The 19771-nt window shown below is 37.5% G+C and overlaps 1 protein-coding gene across 2 annotated transcripts in view; it reads left to right on the top strand.

Annotated features, from left to right (window-relative positions):
• epha6 (EPH receptor A6) overlaps window positions 1–19771 on the top strand; it is a 479518-nt gene that overhangs the window by 434713 nt on the left and 25034 nt on the right. For both annotated transcript variants that reach the window (XM_018091417.2, XM_031896584.1), the window contains one exon: window positions 8088–8297. In XM_018091417.2, coding sequence (XP_017946906.2) covers window positions 8088–8297 — 210 coding nt within the window. The remainder of the gene's footprint in view (window positions 1–8087; window positions 8298–19771) is intronic.

The following is a 19771-nucleotide window of genomic DNA, read 5'->3' as shown; positions in this document are numbered from 1 at the left end:
TTCTTACACATTTTGTAGCTATAGGCTGGTGACTAAGGAATGCCATTCAGTATTAGGGCTGTGACAGACGGGGAGATTAGTCGCTGCGCAACAAATGTCTACTTGTCGTGGGCGACTAATCTCCCAGAAATGCCATCCCACCGGCTAGAAGAGTTTCCTCTTAAGGCAACTTTGGCGATTTTGGCAAATTGCCGCGCTGTGTATGCCATCCCACTGGCGATTTACATTCTAGCCAGTGGGATGGCATTTCAGGGAGATTAGTCGCCCGCAACAAGGGAGATCTGTTGCGCAGTGACTAATCTCCCCATCTGTCACAGCCCTTAATGTTATAGGTACATTGAGGGCCCATTTATTTAAGGCCATGTTTTTTTTCACCATTCATTTTTTTTGTGCAAAAATAAAAAAATTTGTGGAAAAAACAGTATTTTTTCGCCATTTATTATGTTACAAAACTGTGACAAATCCGGATAGAAAAATATGCAATCTAAAAGCTGTCGAGGTAATGTAGAAGTCAATGGCAGCTGTCCTTTTATCAGTTGACTTGGAATTTGTGGTTTTAGAGATGGTGAGTTTAATATGAAATACAAATATGAGAGTGCTGATAAATGGGCCTCTATTCTTAATATCTGTATTTGTTCAATGATCCTAGATTTATATTCTAGTCTGCACCTCTTTTCCAGCTCTATGCAGGGGGGAATGTGGCAGCACCATTAGGCAACGCCCACATTATGTCATGACATGGCTAATACTGATAGGTGCTCACTGGCAGCAATGGAGGCTCACTCTATATAGAGAGAAAACTTTCTAAAAAAAAAAAAAAAAAAGAAAATCAGCTTTCTAGAAGCTATGAAATGTCACAGACATATAATTATAATTACTTCTGATTATTTCCATTCCTCAAATTCAAGCCATCTAAAATAGTAAGGTAAATCAGGGAAAAGCAGGTTCTCTGAAAAAAAAAACATTTTAACAGTAATGGCACAATTTAAAAAAATTGCATTAAAAATTGAATTAAAAAACTACAATTTTAGATTCGAAAATATATTTTCAGATTTTTTTTTGTCAAAATCACTAAGAAATTTGTGTTTTCATAGATTTTAAAGGAGAAGGAAAGTCATTTTGGCATTTTACTGCCAATAGATTTGCCACATTAGTGCCACCTAGAACAATATATTTGTTCTGTAGAAACCATTACCATACCTGAGTAGAAGCTTTCTCCATTTGCTTAAGATAGCAGCTGCCATTTTAAGTAGCTTCCTTCCTGCAGCTCTAGCCGTTATAGCTGAGATCACACATTCCTAAGGGAGGGGGAGGGAGTTTTTAGCATTCTGTGGGAGGGGGAGCAAGAATAGAACTGCGCAGACTCTGGCCACGGGAATTAAAGCTGTTTCTGAGAGAGGAAGTCAGATACTGCAATATCATGTTTACAAAAAAAGAGACAAAAAAACCTGTGTTTCTTTTGATAGAGGACTCAGTGCAGCATTACTGTAAGTGCTTATGGCTGTATTTACATAGACCTTTCTGATAAAGCTTAATTAGTTTTTACCTTTCCTTTTCCTTTAAACGTATACCACTAATAAAAACTTTTGCCATATAAAAGCTGTAAGTCCACAATGATTCATGAAAAAAAACCATAAAAAACCATGGAAAATGTATGGTTTCTGCGTTCTTTTCGGTTTTATTCCCCATTTTAATTCATTTGTGCTTTTTCAATGCAGATCTTTTAATAAATAACTAGACATTTGTGGTTTTGATGGAAATTATTATTTGTGGTTTCAAAAAACTTTAAAGCTACTAAAATCAGAATGTTAACAAATCTGGCTTTTAGATTTGAGAGTGTTAGTTCTCAGAAAACTATATTTTATCTCTTGGACTTTCCTTGTAAATGATTGATTCTTTCTGATTTATACTCTTTAAAATTTACTGTAATGTGTCCATTTCTGAGGTCGTGGACTAGTCTTGTCATAGATTGCATCCTTTCACATGATTCTAAGCCATAGGGGCTGATTTACTTACCCACGAACGGGTCGAATGGAGTCCGATTGCGTTTTTTTCGTAATGATCGGTATTTTGCGATTTTTTCGTATGTTTTGCGATTTTTTCGGATTCTTTACGAATTTTTCGTTACCAATTACGGATTTTTGCGTAAAAACGCGAGTTTTCCTATCCATTACGAAAGTTGCGCATTTTTCATAGCGTTAAAACTTACGCGAAAAGTTGCGCATTTTTCGTAGCGTAAGTTTTAACGCTACGAAAAATGCGCAACTTTTTACGCAACTTTCGTAATGGATACGAAAAACTCGCGTTTTTACGCAAAAATCGTATTGGTAACGAAAAATTCGTACAGAATCCGAAAAAATCGCAAAACATACGAAAAAGTCGCAAAATGTTCGTTTTCAAGTCGGAACTTTTCCAATTCGGGTCGGATTCGTGGGTTAGTAAATCAGCCCCCTAGAGTTTGCAGAGAATCACCTAAAATACAAGCTCAGGCAATTGTCCTAGGGAATAATGGAGATACACTTTTGACATTTTGGCCCTGTTTGTTTGGATACTTAAAAATGTCATTTATAAAACACCTGAAAAAGCACCATGAGTTATTGCAGTCTTGGTATAGATGATCAATAGTAGGCATTGGAGTCATGAGTGTGAGGGTAGCATGAAAACTGATTAGGTGAAGTAGCAGAAGAACTGAGATTAAGAGAAGTTTAAGACTTTGATATCAGCCAGGAGTCTGTGCAATCCTCCAAAGAAACATTAAATGAAGTTGAGAACAAGGGTGACCCCAACCATTTGTATTTGGTTTGCCTGATAGTCCACAAGGGGGTCAGCATTGAGATGGGATTCCATTTTTAAAATGATGATATTCAAATGATAACACCCAGGGGGTAGGAGATGTTTTGCTTATTTATGTTGACATGGGTTCCCCTGTGTTTCAGTAAATGAAAAATTGTAGATCCTGCAATCTTGGGTTGTATATATGACATTTTGAATATAGGCTACCTATTACGTTAGACATTTTTCAAGCGCAGTAATTTTGTTAAAATACCGATATGGTCATAGTTTTATTTATTGATTTTTTTTCTTATAAAAATAGATTGTCCCTTCAATTAAAGGTATTTCATCACAAGAAATGTCAGGGCTGTCCCAGCTGCATTACTGAATGGTTGAGGGAGATAATTACGAATATGTATCTTATCTCATAAGGATTTCACATGTCAGGCTGAAAAGTCAGGTTTGTCAAAGAGCAATATGTGTCAGGAAAATTTCAAATGAATGTCACAATGTCCACTTGTCCATTTGATGAAACCATAACGAGAAGTGCTTAAGAACCAAGTCATTCTTGGCACGTGCTCAGTTTTACATTCTAATTTTATTAAATATCAGTAGAACACCTAGGAGGAAATTAAAAAAAAAATCCTAATGCAGGTGCATTTTTATCCATCATATATTTATTATAAATCAGCAGCCGGGATGGTATAAGTTTGTTAATGACATCCGTTCAGTTGTCCTCTGTCTATAGCCTTTTCTTACTGAAAAAAACAACTTCATCAACTTTATTTTCTCTAATTGCAGCATCTCCTGATTACCCCCTCCACCCCCTCTTATTGCTGCTTCATTTCATCCTGCCCACAGAATCACCATCACCTGCCGTAAGCGTCATTATCATTATTCACCCCCGAATACATATCCATTGTCCCCTGACTGCCTACTCATTCTCTCTCCGACTGCAGTTTCATTAGCTTCTGCCTTTAGCATCATTAGTGTCTGTCTGCCGTTTAATTATTTGATTTCCCCCAACTTCTTGTTCATTCTTCTCTGACTCTAGCTTCATTATATCCTGCCTGTGGTTTTATTCTCTTCTCCCTCTAGCTGCCCACGTAGTCAGGGATCCTATGCAAAAGTGTCTAAATTTAGTTCCGTGACATACTTCTGTCGAAAGTCTCACTTCTTGCAATTGGCTTTGGCTACTATGGTGATGTATTTTATTGGTTGACAATAATATAATAATAATAATATCAAAGGATTTTGTAAGGTTATTATTTTTGCCTGACTGGATGTTTAAAGAACATGTAAGGGAGGATTTATCAACATTCAGATTTTCATGGTTTTTTTTTTAAAACCAGAACTAAACTCATTTCCATAAGTCGTTTACTAAAAAATCGGATGTGAAAAAGCACAAATGAAAAAAGGTTGCGGAAAAGACATGAAAACCGCAACTTTTCTGACTTGTCACACGTAAACCGTGACTTTTACATATGTTACGCAGAAGCCAGTGTAAAAAAACCCCTGAAAACCTCAAAAACTACGAAGCAAAGAAAGATATTCCAGTTGGAAAAGGGACATTTGCCATTGACTTCTACATGAGCTCAACAAGATTTAGCTGGTATATTTTGCATTCAGAATTTTTGCAGTTTTGATGTATATTATATTGTGCCACATTTGCATTCTTTCTGTGACAGAAAACCCGAACTGAAAAAAATGAAACATTAGTAAATGCCCCCTGTAGGCTTCCATCTGTACTCAGAGATCAATGTTACATTGCAAACGAGACACAGAAATATCATATTGGTTTAGGAAATCATTGCTTTGCCTTGAGACTAAGGAACTGCTAAATACCACAGGCCAGTGTAAATGGAACATTGGTCTGACAATTTGATAAAACACACAATTTGCCAGAAATATCATATTGTGTGCCATATTGCTTTACAATTATCAGAAAATGTGTTGGAAATGAAATATGTATAAAAAGGGAGCATAGGCTATTGAGGAATTTTTATGATGTACACCTTTTTTGAAATATTGCTTGCCAAATGTTCTGTTAAAAATAAACAAAAAATATAGATTATTGCAGATTCGCTGTAGATCAAACAGGGAAATTCAAAAGCTAACCATTCTCCCAACTCATACATATATACAGGCAAATAGTTGATCTGTGCCATAATGTTGTCATTACATACATATATGGCTAGATGGTTCCATCCAAAACCTGTTTTCCATTTCCTTTATATCATTAAACTGTAGAATTGTTCTAGAAATAGCAGCAGCATCAAGGTTTCCTATATGAAAATATTTTGGAGATGAACCGCCTTCATTACAACCATTAAAACAAAAACTAATGTTGTAATATCATTGTCTACTGACAAGCAACATGCAAAAGAGGTGTACAGAGCAACAACCCCTTACTGAGACAAAACACCAAACCTGCCCCCTGAAGTCCTATGTTTCACATAAAAAATTCTGGGAATGAATTCCAAACAAACTCTTGGAAAGTCCCATTTACATGGATTTATTATATAGGCTAAAGTGTATATACTGGGTTTTAAAGCAGAAGCCAGGATAACAGCTGATCAGATTCATTTTGTTTACTTGTATCTGTACGAGGCAGTCTCCTCAACCCTAATGATTTGTTTGTGAATCCACACGGTGACTCTACCTAAGCTGATCAGAAAACCCTGCACTACACTAATGAGCCCCAAGAAATAGCAAAACAGGGGAGCTGTGCTGCAACGTCTCAAACACGTCCCTGATCCAGGCAGAACTCAGTGCAATATAGACAGATTGTAGACGGAGCACATCCTTCCATAAAATATCACTTTTATTCAAACGATTAAGACCATCACAGAGTTAGGCACCCACAGCTTTACCTAATGAGCCCAAAGAAAGGCGAAACCGGTGTGTAGTTGGGAACCTGATCAGCTATCCTGGCTTTTGCTTTAAAACCTAGTGGGTGAGCTTTAGCCTATATAGGATAAACCCATGTAAATGGCACTTTCTAAGAGTTTGTTTGGAAACTATTCCCAGAATTCCTTTTGTTTACTTGTATCTGAATGAGGCAGTCTCCTTAACCCTAATGATTTGTTTTTGTTTCACATAAAACCTGCACATCTAATTAGGCTTGGCATGTTTAGTGTCTCGTGTTGACCGGTGTTACTTTTTACAATTGCTACAACATGCTATTGTTCCCATTGTTATATATTTCCGTCTGTGGAAAACAAAAATCATTTCCTAAATGCACTAAATAATTAGTATATATAGATATGTACATCTCTGTGTTGAGAATCCTTTCTGCCTTGGGTGTGATTACAACTGGGACAAACTAGGAATAATGCTTGTTATTTGTCATGGAGATGAACAGTGTGGATCCATTGTATTGTGCTGTTTATATGATAGGCGCTTTTTATTGTTTGTCTTTCTTTACCTTGACGGCGCCGGAGAACTGTGCTCAGCACTACTGATTAGGCAGAGCAAGTGAAGCAGAATAGAATTCTTGTATGATTGGCTTCGTACCGCAGGTTTTATTTTCAGAACAGAAAAAAAATATGGTGCCTGGCTCGATTCTATATAGAGATACACTGCTTAAGGCCGGATTTTTTTTTTTTCAAGTTTGCTGCTTTTAACAAGATGCGAATAAAAATGGAACTTTATAAAAGCACAGAATTAATTTTCATTTTGTAGGGTCATGAAAGTCATGAGAGAAGAAAGGAAAGTAATTAAAATCATATTGCAATTTCCAGTGGAAACCATGGGTTTTGTTGTGATTTATCTTGCTAGACCAGGGAAATGCTATAAGTGTGATATAGTTCACTGAACCAGTGTTGCTTATTGTGATGCTTTTGCAACTAGGGATCCTCTTTAATAAGAGCCTGTTAGTGAGTTTTTAGACTTCACTTTGAAACCTGCAACACTCATTAATAACCATGCATAGAGTTTGCTGGAACTAATAACTTCACCAGTATACAGTATGCCTCTATTGGCTTCCTCCCACAACCAGTGAGGCAGAAGAAATGCAAGAGTCTCCTTCTCAAAAGTTGTTAATAGACTTAAGAACTATAGGGTTTTGATTTGGCATTAATTATCCTCATCCTGTGCATGACTGTGATTTGTTTAAAGCTATTAAAAAACACAATTGCAAAGAAAAAATGTCACAGCAAATGCGATAATGAGGTATTGTCACGAATCGCAGCAAAAATCAAACTCAAATGGTAATAAAGCAACACATAAGCATTTATATATATATATATATATTATATATATATATATATATAAATGTATATATATATATATATATATATATATATATATATATATATATATATATATATATATATATATATATAAATGTATAAAATATATAAATGTTTTGTATATATAAACAACCAGTTTATATTATGAGAGTACCCCAACTGTCCTGACTTGTTTCTCTATATAGGAATTGCAATTAATATCCTGCATTTGCAAACTTCAAAACTGCTGGCCTAATTCTTTTCTCAGTTCAATTACCAGTTAAAAATGTGTGATATCATAGATGGCTTAAGATGACAGATTGCGACTGTGAAACTTATCAGATAATGAAAACCTCCCACTGGTGTTAATGAATTTGAGGCATTAAAAAAAAAAGAGAAAAAGAAAGGAATTTAGTTGTAACAACTTCAAGTTGACTTCAAATCAGAACTGGAAACTTAACTTTGTCTCTCTCTCTTTCTCTCTCTCTCTCTCTCTCTCTCTATATATATATATATATAGTGATTTATATAGTGTTTGTAGATTTACAACACGTGTGCACTGTAAACTTCATGCAATGAAGAATGCAGGCTTACACAGGCAGAACTTACTTTAAAAAGTCCTGTTCGGATTGAGCACTGTAACAGTTAAACTGAGCTCAGGAGAGGAGGTTAGGAGAAAAAAAAACATGTTTCTTCAGCAGCAGTGCTATCTCTTCATTTGCTGCTGGACTGGAGAATGTGTTTGGCTGCCTGAGTTGAGAAGAACTGAGCATGCTCAGTAAGCCAAGAGCCAAAGTTAATCTCTGAGGGAGGGGGCCAAGTGGGTTTGAGAAGGAGAAGGAATCCTAAGTGATTAGGGGGACGCTCCAGCCTTACTGTTATACCAAATGGCTGTTCCCTAATTAAAATTTTACTGTGGGGGGGTTTACAAGTCTTTTAAGATATGGAAGTCCCTCTCAGATCTGCCATTTCCAACAAATGTAATACTCCATCTTTGGGATATGTGGGAAATTATCTCTATTAAAGTGAATGTTGTCTCTGTAGAATGGAATTGATTCCTCACATACTGTTGTATCTCTGCAGAAACACGATGGTCAATTTACAGTAATCCAGCTGGTGGGAATGCTACGAGGAATTGCCTCTGGAATGAAATACCTCTCCGATATGGGTTATGTACATCGGGACCTTGCAGCCAGGAATATCCTAGTCAACAGCAATTTAGTATGCAAAGTGTCAGATTTTGGACTTTCTCGGGTGTTAGAAGATGACCCAGATGCTGCATATACAACAACGGTAAGTCATGATTATGCTTGTTTTATATTTAAGGATCAGTACGGGCAACCTCTAACCCAGTGATATGCCAGCAGTGGCCCACAAGCAACATGTTGCTCTCCAACCACTCTGATGTTGCTCCCAATGGCCAATGCTTAATATATAGAGCCTTACTTCAACCCATTAATATTTGTATTCTTACTGTCTTTCTTCTGTACACAATATACTCCCATTGCTACTACTGTGTTAGTTGACTTAACAGTGAAGTTAGAAAGAAAGATACTTGGATCTATTAGGTCTGTCGAATCTATTAGGCCTGCCTATAAGCTAGTACCATGGATGGGGTTTTCACACTAAAGCTTTTACCCTCCCAAAATTATACCATTTTTTTTCTTCCCTTCAATTACCACCATTTCCCAAGACTAAAAACTGTGCCCAGTGTTCCATAGTAGGTTGTGTTTGAGCTTAACAAAGTTGGCCAAAATATAGTTAATATCAATCAGTTCTTAATAATCTATTTTCTAGTTTAATTGCTATTTTGGCCATATGCACCTCATCACTGCTGCCACCACCTCCATTGCCTAGAACTGCATCTTGTTGGTCTTCTTAAATGGAAGAGTTGTACCTGATATTGACTTGCTACTTGCACCTACCCTTTATGAGGTGTACATGTGGGAGACCCAGGGACATAGGCATTGCCACTCTTGCCCCCAACCCCCCTTATTCAGATACACAAGTTAGGGAATGTTAGCTTTGCACCCTACATTGTATTTTTATCCAGTGTGCTATTTAGGTTGCAGCCAGACCCCAGATGGAAGTGTCTTATCAGCAATAAGAATCACACTTATTGCTATTGCTCTGCATGACTGCTACTTTGTTTGCCCTGGTGCAGTAACCCATAGCAACCAACCAGCAGGTAGCATTTACAGGTCATCTGTGATAAAGCTCACATGTTATTAGTTGCACAAGAAACCTTGTTGCTCACCTCTATGAATATATTTATTTCTGTCTGGATGACAGATTCTTTTATTAAAAAAACTGGCTTTTTCACCTAACATACAGTATCTTGAACTTGTTTTACCTTGAAAGAGGTGCAAAAATAGTCTTCCATATAAAATCTATTTTTAGAGCATATGCTGTCCTTTTGAGAAACACAATTGCTTCAGTAATTGCTCTAGTAATTTGCCTCAGTCGCCAGCAGCTAAAATAAATGAATGTAACAGAACAAAAAGAAAAGATGAAGGAATGGGGTTAAAAAGAAGACATAAACCTTAGAGCGCGGGAGAAGAGCACAGTGAATAAAATATAATGGATACAGTGAATAACATACAGCATAATAGAGAGTAGAGGTGTGTGTGTGGCCAGTTGAGCCTCTGATTATGCAGGAGAGGAGAATCATAGATCGTGAACATATATGATGGCTAGAAGGGTTTATCAATGGGCAACCAGGAGGACCTTGATGGGCAGTCCATAGATTCATTGGGGAAGAAGTTATGTGATAAGAGGTAGAATACGTTTCAGAAAAACAATGAACAAGAAGAAAACAAGAAGAATGAATGCAAAAAGTAAAAACATAAGCATACCCTGTCATTATTTGGGAAAGTTGTAAGATTCTATATTCTTACCCCCTCTATCTAGAGTTACAGATCTTTAAAAAAAGTAGACAAAGAATCCAAAGCAATAAGTGTTTATTAAGTGAACATATATATATATATATATATATATATTTGGGCACTAAATCAAGCGATTGTTACAATATTAAATTATTATTGAAGCTAAAGGATATATGAACAGTATATACGGCTGATGATTAATTATGGAGTCTACTTTATAGTTATCACCATTAATAACATAGTGAAGCAGTTTAGTGATGTGCAGATCAGGAACCTCTTTCTGTCTGAACTAATCCCATGTAATACATGTAATACAATAATTGTGTCAATTTTACAAAAAACACACCTTAATAAATTCATGAATGCCACCACTTTTCACTCAACATTTTTTTCCTCAGCCACACTGATTTTAATAGGTTTTACAATTGAAATGTAAAGTAATGGTGTACATTTAGAGAGTAAATCAAAATACAAACCATCACAAATATCATAACTATCAAAGGAAATGTAAACCCTTCAACAACAAACAAACATGGCAATTTTGCTATTTATTTATTTATTTGGTCAATTGCTGTTCATTTCAGTCAACTGGATAGTCGGTAGAAAGTTACATTTGTGAGAAAAGGAAAGTATTGTGATGTTGCTCAGCTCAGAAAAAGTTGGTGAGCAAAGAAGAGTCATCTGACCTTTCTCTAGTCATTTCTAAGCAGCACAACATCACACAACTTTTGTTTTTTAATTCAACTAATTTTCTACCAACTGTTTCCAGTTGGTCAAAATAGACAGGTGGTGCTTTCCTTTGAAATGTATTGCATTAGTAGTGTAAAATTGCTAATATCATGCAAACTAGAAACAAAAACATAATAAATGCAAATGGCAAAAGTGCCATGTTACATTACATGAGAACAGCACAGTTTCATAAAAAGGACTTGATATTGGGCCTATTTACAAAGTCGTGCAAAAAAGGCAAATACACCATGTATGTATGTATGTATATCTTTATTTATAAAGCGCTACTTATGTACGCAGCGCTGTACAGTAGAATTCATTAATACAAACAGGGGGTTAAAGATAATGGATAAATACAAAGTACAACAATAAATACAAATAAATACAAGGTGCAGTTGCAATAAGAGTCAGAAACACAAGATGAAGGAGGTCCCTGCCCTGCTAAAATCCAGCATATTTATAAAGCTATGTATAGAATTTAGCTCATTGTAAAAGCAGATTATTGTACACATTTATTTCATTGTAACTCATTGGACATAACTTTATACATAGGCCCCTATGTGTTTTATTGCCACGTGTGCTCCTGATCCAGCTACTTGGTGCATCAATCTATGAGCCTCCTGAACACATTTCACTTGAAATTAAACAACACATTCACCTTGGAATTATGAGTAATATTCTCGTTCTGTCAGACTCTAGAACAAAGTATCGGGCTGTTTAGAAAACAAGCTGCTAGATGTCTAGTAAAACTGTCACCTTTTGTTTTGTGGAATGGGTTACATAGAAGGCCATGTACTGTGTGCTTGCAAGGATAAAATGTAACTGTGCTGAGAAAATATTTTCTGTGCAAGAAGTAATAGTGTCAATTCTGTGAGATCCAATACGATTATATGCGATGCTCTATGGTCCATGCTGATGGATTTGTGAGCTCCCTATTCAGAGATACACCCCCGTTACTTTTCAGCAACATCTGTTATATTAGTTAACATTTTTTTAATTCTTTGTTTTACTTAATTTTTTTTAACCAAAATAAAAAGCAGTACATAGAAAGAAAAAGGGAAAATAAAGAAAATCAATACAGATCCAAGTAAAGTAACATAGCAGAATGAGTCATAGGGGCAGATTAATGAATACATAAAAACTCACCCACGTTCTGTTCATTCCTATGGGATTTTAAGAAGTGTATTTATCAATGGGTGAAAGTTAGAACTCACTTTTTGATGAATACACTTCTAAAAATCCCATAGGAATGAATAGAACGTGGGTGAGTTTTCATGTATTCAGCTCTGAACTCACATCTTGATAAGTCTGCCCCAAAATTCAAGCTGTTGGCTGGAGAGTACATACTGTAAGATCAAGTATAGGATAGATGACATACGAAGCGCTATGTCCCTTCTTACACATGTATATATTGTAGAATGGGGTTCAGGATATGGAGTCCCAATACATAGTTCCCTGATTAGTCCCTAATAAGTTAAAAGTTTAAATATAAAAAATAATCCCAATCAAAAATGGATTCCTATGAAATAAAATTGGTTTAGTTGATGAGCTTCAGTTGATGTTCCCAAAGCTTTCTACCTACCCTGGTTATTTATTTTGTAAATGTAAGATGTAGAGTTTCCAAAGGCTGGGTTCCACCAGTGCAGAGTCAGAACCTGCGCCGACCACCACGCATTTGGTGTGTAATTGTTACAGGGGGTTGGTAGTGTGGTTATATAGATTTCTGGAACACACCCAGCACTGTGGTTATCTTTTCAGTTATAGTGCTTGTAGACGTGTGGCCATGTCAGCAGATGTATATAATACATTTTTTAAAAACATATGAGGCCTAGCACAAGTAAAGAAATTATGCTGAGATAGCATTTATTGTGTCACATCATAGATAACGTTTCTGGGGTATATACCTATATGTGTCACCTTGCCAAGTAAAAGTATTTTTCCTTGGCTGGTGCAAGAATCCCTTTAAAGTTGTGTCAACACCACCTGTCGACGAGGAACGGTTTTTTTTTACGTGTTAGTATACCTTTACAAGGTTTTCTGCACTGCCCAGGGCAAGATGCTTTTTGCACCACTCCATTTAGTGCCACCTTCTCCTAAAAGACCATCTTTGAATTCTTTGCAGGCCTTGGGAGCATGAAACACAAACACACGCATCTGTTCCAAACTTAGACATGCACCAAATACAAAAGGGTGCTTTTATCCTTGGAAACTCACCCTAAAACCTGTTGCCTCCAATGGTTATGCTGATCTTCAGTGCTAGACCAAGTTATGGATGTGCCCGAGGCAGATCACACACTTATCCATACCATCCGAACACACCAATCAGTGTGTGTTCCCACGGTGACATGTGGCGAGCGGAAAGGGAAGCAGGGCAAAGATCCCCCCAAAGTTACGTACTAGGAGGCAGGCAGACAGAAGATGTACGTGCCTTGCACCCCCCACTGTTGTGCCCTAGGCTTGTCCTTCTTCTGCCCCAGCCCAGTTGATCTTGTCTTAACAATTACAGTAAACTGTTATTAACATGTGTAAATTCCACCTGGTAATAATGATAACATCTTATCAATCCTTCAGCATGAAAAATATGTCTAGGTCCTTTCTCCTGACGTGATTTATATCAGGGAGTAAGGATCCCTATGGGTGCTCAGCAGCTAACACTAATACCCTATTAAACAGAATTGTGTTTGCTTAAAGTAACTGAACCAATTCTGATGAATTGACACAGGTACCAGCTTGATAAATATATGACAGTAATTATAAAGACTGAACAACTTGATTTCACAATTTGAACTTTAATAAATGTAAGTTTGTTAGATACCTGTATTCTCTTTAATTCTCCAGTTTAGAACAGCAGTGAAAGAACACTGTATGCTTTTAAACCTAATTTGAAACTGATTGCCCCTTTACATAATTCCCTGCAAATTAAGAACACGCAGTTGAAAAAAGTAAACACTCCTGGAGACGAACAAGGAAATAATACAAAGGCACAAACAGAGAGCTGCACACAGCAAATGGCATTTGAGTGGAACGGCTCAGAACACTGTGTGGGAGTTCCGACTACATAACCTATAATTAGGAAGCAGTTTTTTTTTCCACATCGTTTCTGTACACCTTCCAGAAAACTGCATGTGAGGAAAACAAGGCGCACTTCTTTGTTTCTGCAGGAAACATTCCCACAGAGAAAAGAACATGTCGTTTTATTGCGTTCTCCATTTGTACACCCCGGCCCAAACCTGCTCTCTTCATCATTCACTCCTTGTTTTCTTCAAAATATCATGTCAACATAAGAGTCATTAAGCTTGAATATCCAGCTGCACAGTTATTTTCGGTTGAAATAGGACAATAGTCCATAAAGTTTAACCAATACAAACATACACACACACATCCATAGCATAAGATTATGGGGCGATAACGCTTATTGCCTACTTTTTTGCATTAAAAAGTGTACGATAATTAAGTACCAATTCATCAAAGTCATTTAGCATGCACTAAGACGCATATCGCATGCGCAAAAAAATGCACAATCGCAAAGCGTTATTTATTATATTATTATATATGATTCACAAACACATATGAAGAGTTAAACCTGCAAAATATCGCTTTAATCTGTGCAAATATTAACACCTACTTGGGGCAGGCGGTACTTAAAGAACATTGCGGTTCATGAGCTTTTGGCAACACAATATGGACTTTGCAGCGGGATTTATTCAAGTCTGTGTTGGCCCCAGAGTGATGCAGCCGCCAGTTTGCAGGGAAATGGGCATTTTCAGTACAGTCATTTTCAGAAAGTAATGGTTACGTGCGTAATATCGTGCACTAATATAGCATGCGGTGAAATATATTGCGTGTGGTGGGAAATAACGCACATGGCGGAAAATAACGCTTCTTAATTAAAGATAATAATTAAAAATAAGAAGTGATAATATTTTTTACGCATGCTATAAATATCACTCCTTATTTCGGACTTTAGTGAATCAGCCCCTATGTATGTTGTTTTTTTTTCTACTGTCTACTTCCTGGTACAGCATGAAGCCCCCCCCCCCTCTTCCTGGTCAGCTCTCCTCATCTCTTCGACTACAGGGTAGGTCGAAAAGGAGAGCCTTCTGTGCATGCCTGACAAAGAAGAAGCTTTTGGGGAATGCACAGAGAAGCAGGAGCCAGTATGCAGCAGCAGCAGCAGATTTTTTTCTGTGCCCATATATATATATATATTCACTGTGCGTTCCTAGAAAGCTTCTTCTCTGTCAGATATGCACAGAAGGCTTTCTTTTTCGACTAGATGAGATGAGGAGAGCTGAAGAGAAAGAGGGGAAGGAGTTTTACACTATACCAGGAAGTAAAGGAAAGGAGCTGGAGATTTATCAACTTATAAGTCAGAAACCAGACTTATAACTAACTTATAAGTCAGAAATCAGACTGAATGCAGGGACTAAGGTATGTTATTCTGGGGTTTTTAAGAGTAACTTCAAAGAAAGAAAAAAAAAAAGTTTTACTTCTTCTTGAAGTTCCATTTTGCCAGTCCTGAAGAGATCTCCAATTCCCCACCAAAACACTGCTTGCAATAGTGGACCCTGCCGAGAGGATGACAAGCAGTAAGTTCAGGATCCAGTGCTACTGCGCATACCCCTTTATTTTGCATGTCATTGATCCAATTGGCTGAAGTGTGCCAGCCAGTCGGATCACTGATCTACAAATTAACCAAAAGTAAGGCAGTGACCCCCATTTGAAAGCTGGAAAGAGTCAGAAGAAGGCAAATAATTTGACTATGTTTAAAACTCTCCTAAATATCTAGGATATTCCAGCCACATATGAGATGACTATGTTGTTCACCTTTTATGCGCCTCCCCTTTGTGTGTTTGTATGGTGTTTTTACTTGGCCTCAGTGCTGTTTTGACAAAGGCCCAGTCTGGGTATCCTCAAGTTTTCCCAGGAGTTTGCCCAGGAGCAGTAACCCATAGCAACCAATCAGCAGGTTGAATTTTCTGGTTATGTGTTTAAAAGCAAACTCTTTTTGGTTGTTGTGGGTTACTGCTCCTGGGCAAACTAAGTGCCTTTTATTAAAGGAGAAGGAAAGTCATTTTGGCATTTTACTGCCAATAGATTTGCCTCATTAGTGCCACCTAGAAAATTATATTTATTCTGCAGAAAGCTTTACTATACCTGAGTAAACAGCCCTGGAAGCTCCCTCTGATAGCAGCTGCCATTTTAGCTTGGTCTTTGTAGCTTCCTGCTTCAGTTATGGCCTTTGGAAGCTCAGATCACACATTCCTAAGGGGGGGGGGGGAGTGCGTTCTTATGCAATCTTATGGGAGGGTGGAGAAGGAGAGGGAGAGAACTAAGCAGACTCAAGCCCCAAACCCGAAGAAGCTCTAAAAGAGAGGAAGTCTGATACCGAAGAACATGTTAACAAAAAAGGAGACAAGAAATCCTGTGTTTCTTTTGATAGAGAACTTTCTGTAAGTGCTTATACCTGTATTTACATAGACCTTTCTGATAAAGCTGTTTTTACCTTTTCCTTCTCCTTTAATATGGGGGTTAGTCCTTAGATTCGGCATTGGTTGCCACCGTTTCTGTGTAGCGTTCTTATAACCCCCAGTTTATGGTTCAGGGGATCATGGGAATCAAACAGCAAATACTGATTATTATGTGTGGAATTCCTTAATTTAATATTCAGGTTTCCCCCACTTTGATAAATATTGCACAATCCAAAAATGCCGGTTTGGTTCTTTAGCGATTTATGTTCATAAACATTTTGTTTCCACCATTCATTTGTAGATCTTGAATAATTCTTGTGTTTTTAATTGCAGACATAAATTAGTTCCATAGCCCCAATGTGCTTTTATCTTCTCAAAGCCAGGTTTCCCCATATGCAAGACTATAGGAATATTAGAAAACTTTGTTACTTAAGGAGCAATTACTGACACATTATGAGCAAGAGATAAAGCCGTTATTGGTGGTTAATGGAATGTAGCGTAAATTAGCCCGGATCTTTCCGTATTCCATTTTTCTCTTGCTTTGTAATTGTAGGCAGGGTCAATTAAAACATGGGTTGTTACAATATTATTATTATCCAGCGCTGAAAGGGGTCCTTGACATTGGTGTTGAATACATTTATAAGGGCTACATCTTTGTATGGCGGTTATGCAAATTCGAAGTCCATTTAGCGGGAACAGCAATTATTCTAGTAAAGGGGAGAACTTGACCTTGCAAACAGATTCCCATTTAAAGTTTTCTTCTAAGCACTCAGAGACCACTTTGGAACATATTAAACACACCCAGTGTTTAGAGGTTATAAAATTAATTGCGGGGCTGGACACAGGCATTCATAGAGAAAATACAAGCAACAGAGTATTTTGATCTTGAGGATAAGTCGTCACTGAAGACTATTATTGCATAATCAAAATGCATTGAAACTATAAAAATAATATCTGAAAAAGTAACATAGGGCTCTCTAGTCGGATGCAAATCATGTGTTACAGCATTTCCCCCAGAATTCCAGCATAATTGCAGACTCCCACTACGTAGCATTCTACCTTACCTTAGTTGTGTGAACTGAATGCAAGTTGCTGCTCGTGGTTTCAGTGCAGAATCAGTAATGCATCTTAATACAATTCAGAAGCATCTATGAACACAATGCATTAGGGCAGGGGTGGGCAAACTATGGCATGTGGACCACGTCCGGCCCGTTGGTCTTTTTAATCCGACCAGCCGAGGATTGGTGTGTCTCGCTTTTCCTAACATGACCACAGTCCCAGATTGCTACTCATGCCATCAGAAAATCCCGACTACACGAGACTTGGCATCAAGATAGCATGTAAGTGCAGCGGCGCAAAATCTAGGGGACTAACAAGCGGAGACGGCGTCTGGTGCTGGCCCGGCCCGTCTGTCAAATTTTAAAAGTCAATGTGGCCCCTGAGCCTAAACGTTTGCCCACAAAGTGGAAGGAAGGACATCGAGCACACTTCGGACACAAGGAACCGAAGGCCTAATCCTCTGTAACAAGGCCTCCCAAGGCCGGGGAACCTTGTCATTACTGCCAGGTCCAGGCTGACAGTATTTGAAGGTATTCCTAGTGCCCATGCAAGCAGCTACACACAATTCATTAAACCAGGCTGGATGGACCCACTCCGTGCATTGCTAGAAGCATGTATGGCCACAAATACCTTTGTGAATATCATCAATGCACACTCAATTTGGCATCAGTTCTATGACTTACATTTGTAAATGAGCCCTCATATCTCCGTTGTAACCTCACTTACTTACCTTTGTATGTCATCAATATATCTTCTCCAACCAATCGTTTGACCTGAATAAGTGACTCTGGTCTTCAAACTACCCTTTGTACATTCATATATTATTAATACAGGGATAAATCCCCCTATCATTTAGGATGACAGAATTTAGACTTATTGACAAAAGCCATGACTTGGCCACACATTAAAAGACTTCTTCCCTTGGGTAAGATATAGAAGTGACCCCCACAGTGTTTCATGTCACCCATTTATATAAATAAATATAAAGAATGACACAAACCAGAGGATTATGCTCAGCTCTCAGTCTCAGACTTTGTCACACACCTATCCCAATAGACAGCTTTATTTATTTTCCTTCATCATTTTATCTCTCTTACTGCCCTTCTACAGAGGCTTACTGTACCTGCCCGTATATGTGCTCCTAGAGCAGGTTCAATTGTAGCTACTGGGGCAAGTTATAGTCCTACAGATGGGCCGCACTTATATAGCCATATTTTTTGCATTTCCTTTACACCTAAATGATGTGCAGTTTCTCATAAAGTTTTCATTTTCCAATAAGATTATGTTTTTTCAGTCTCTGGACTGAATCGTTTTTCTTTAGCTTTGTCATTGCATTTTTGGGCATTTTTAACTTAGCAGGGAATAAAGACTGCTCGCATTATTCTTTTTGTTCACTGTAAAAACTGTTGCCATGTCCTTCCAGAAACAAGTAATGTAACAAACTATCTGGAACCAACTCTAAAACTAATTTAACACAGTCTTATTGTACTGATGGATGCCAGTGTTTAGGGCAATCTGTGTTTGATAGTTAGTTTGTTAGGGTATTTGGGCGAGTATTACCTGACTATCACATAATCAGTCAAAATGGTATTCAGTGCTGCCCTTTGACATACTATTTAGTGGCCAAGGAAATCCCTCATAACCTTTTTGTGGTGTTTTTTCTTTTTTGGGCCTTGCCAACCTTGCAAAACTCTGTAGCCATTCTACGGAATGCAGAAAACTACCAATTGGAGCTCATGTCCATGTGTTCTATACCTATGTTCTATTGAATCCTATGGGATTTTTAAAAGCCTATTTACCAATGGGTGAAAGTAAAAACTCATCATTGGATAAATATGCTTGTAAAAATCCCATAGGAATATATAGAACGTGGGTGAGTTTTCATGTACAGGTATGGGACCTGTTATCCAGAATGCTCGGGACCTGGGGTTTTTATTTAACCATTAAATAAGCCCAATAGGGCTGTTCTGCCCCCAATAAGGGGTAATTATATTTTAGTTGGGATCAAGTACAGGTACTGTTTTATTATTACAGAGAAAAGGGAATCATTTAACCATTAAATAAACCCAATAGGACTGTTCTGCCCCCAATAAGGGGTAATTATATCTTAGTTGGGATCAAGTACAGGTACTGTTTTATTATTACAGAGAAAAGGGAATCATTTAACCATTAAATAAACCCAATAGGGCTGTTCTGCCCCCAATAAGGGGTAATTATATCTTAGTTGGGATCAAGTACAGGTACTGTTTTATTATTACAGAGAAAAGGGAATCATTTAACCATTAAATAAACCCAATAGGACTGTTCTGCCCCAATAAGGGGTAATTATATCTTAGTTGGGATCAAGTACAGGTACTGTTTTATTATTACAGAGAAAAGGGAATCATTTAACCATTAAATAAACCCAATAGGGCTGTTCTGCCCCCAATAAGGGGTAATTATATCTTAGTTGGGATCAAGTACAGGTACTGTTTTATTATTACAGAGAAAAAGGAAATCATTTTATACAATTAAAATTATTTGGTTATAATGGAGTCTATGGGAGATGGCCTTTCCGTAATTCAGAACTTTTTGGGGTTTTCGGATAAGGGATCCCATACTTGTATTAAGCTCTAAACCCACA

This window comes from Xenopus tropicalis, chromosome 2, assembly GCF_000004195.4.
Source record: "Xenopus tropicalis strain Nigerian chromosome 2, UCB_Xtro_10.0, whole genome shotgun sequence".
NCBI lineage: Eukaryota > Metazoa > Chordata > Amphibia > Anura > Pipidae > Xenopus > Xenopus tropicalis.
This window is presented reverse-complemented; position numbering and strand designations above follow the sequence as displayed.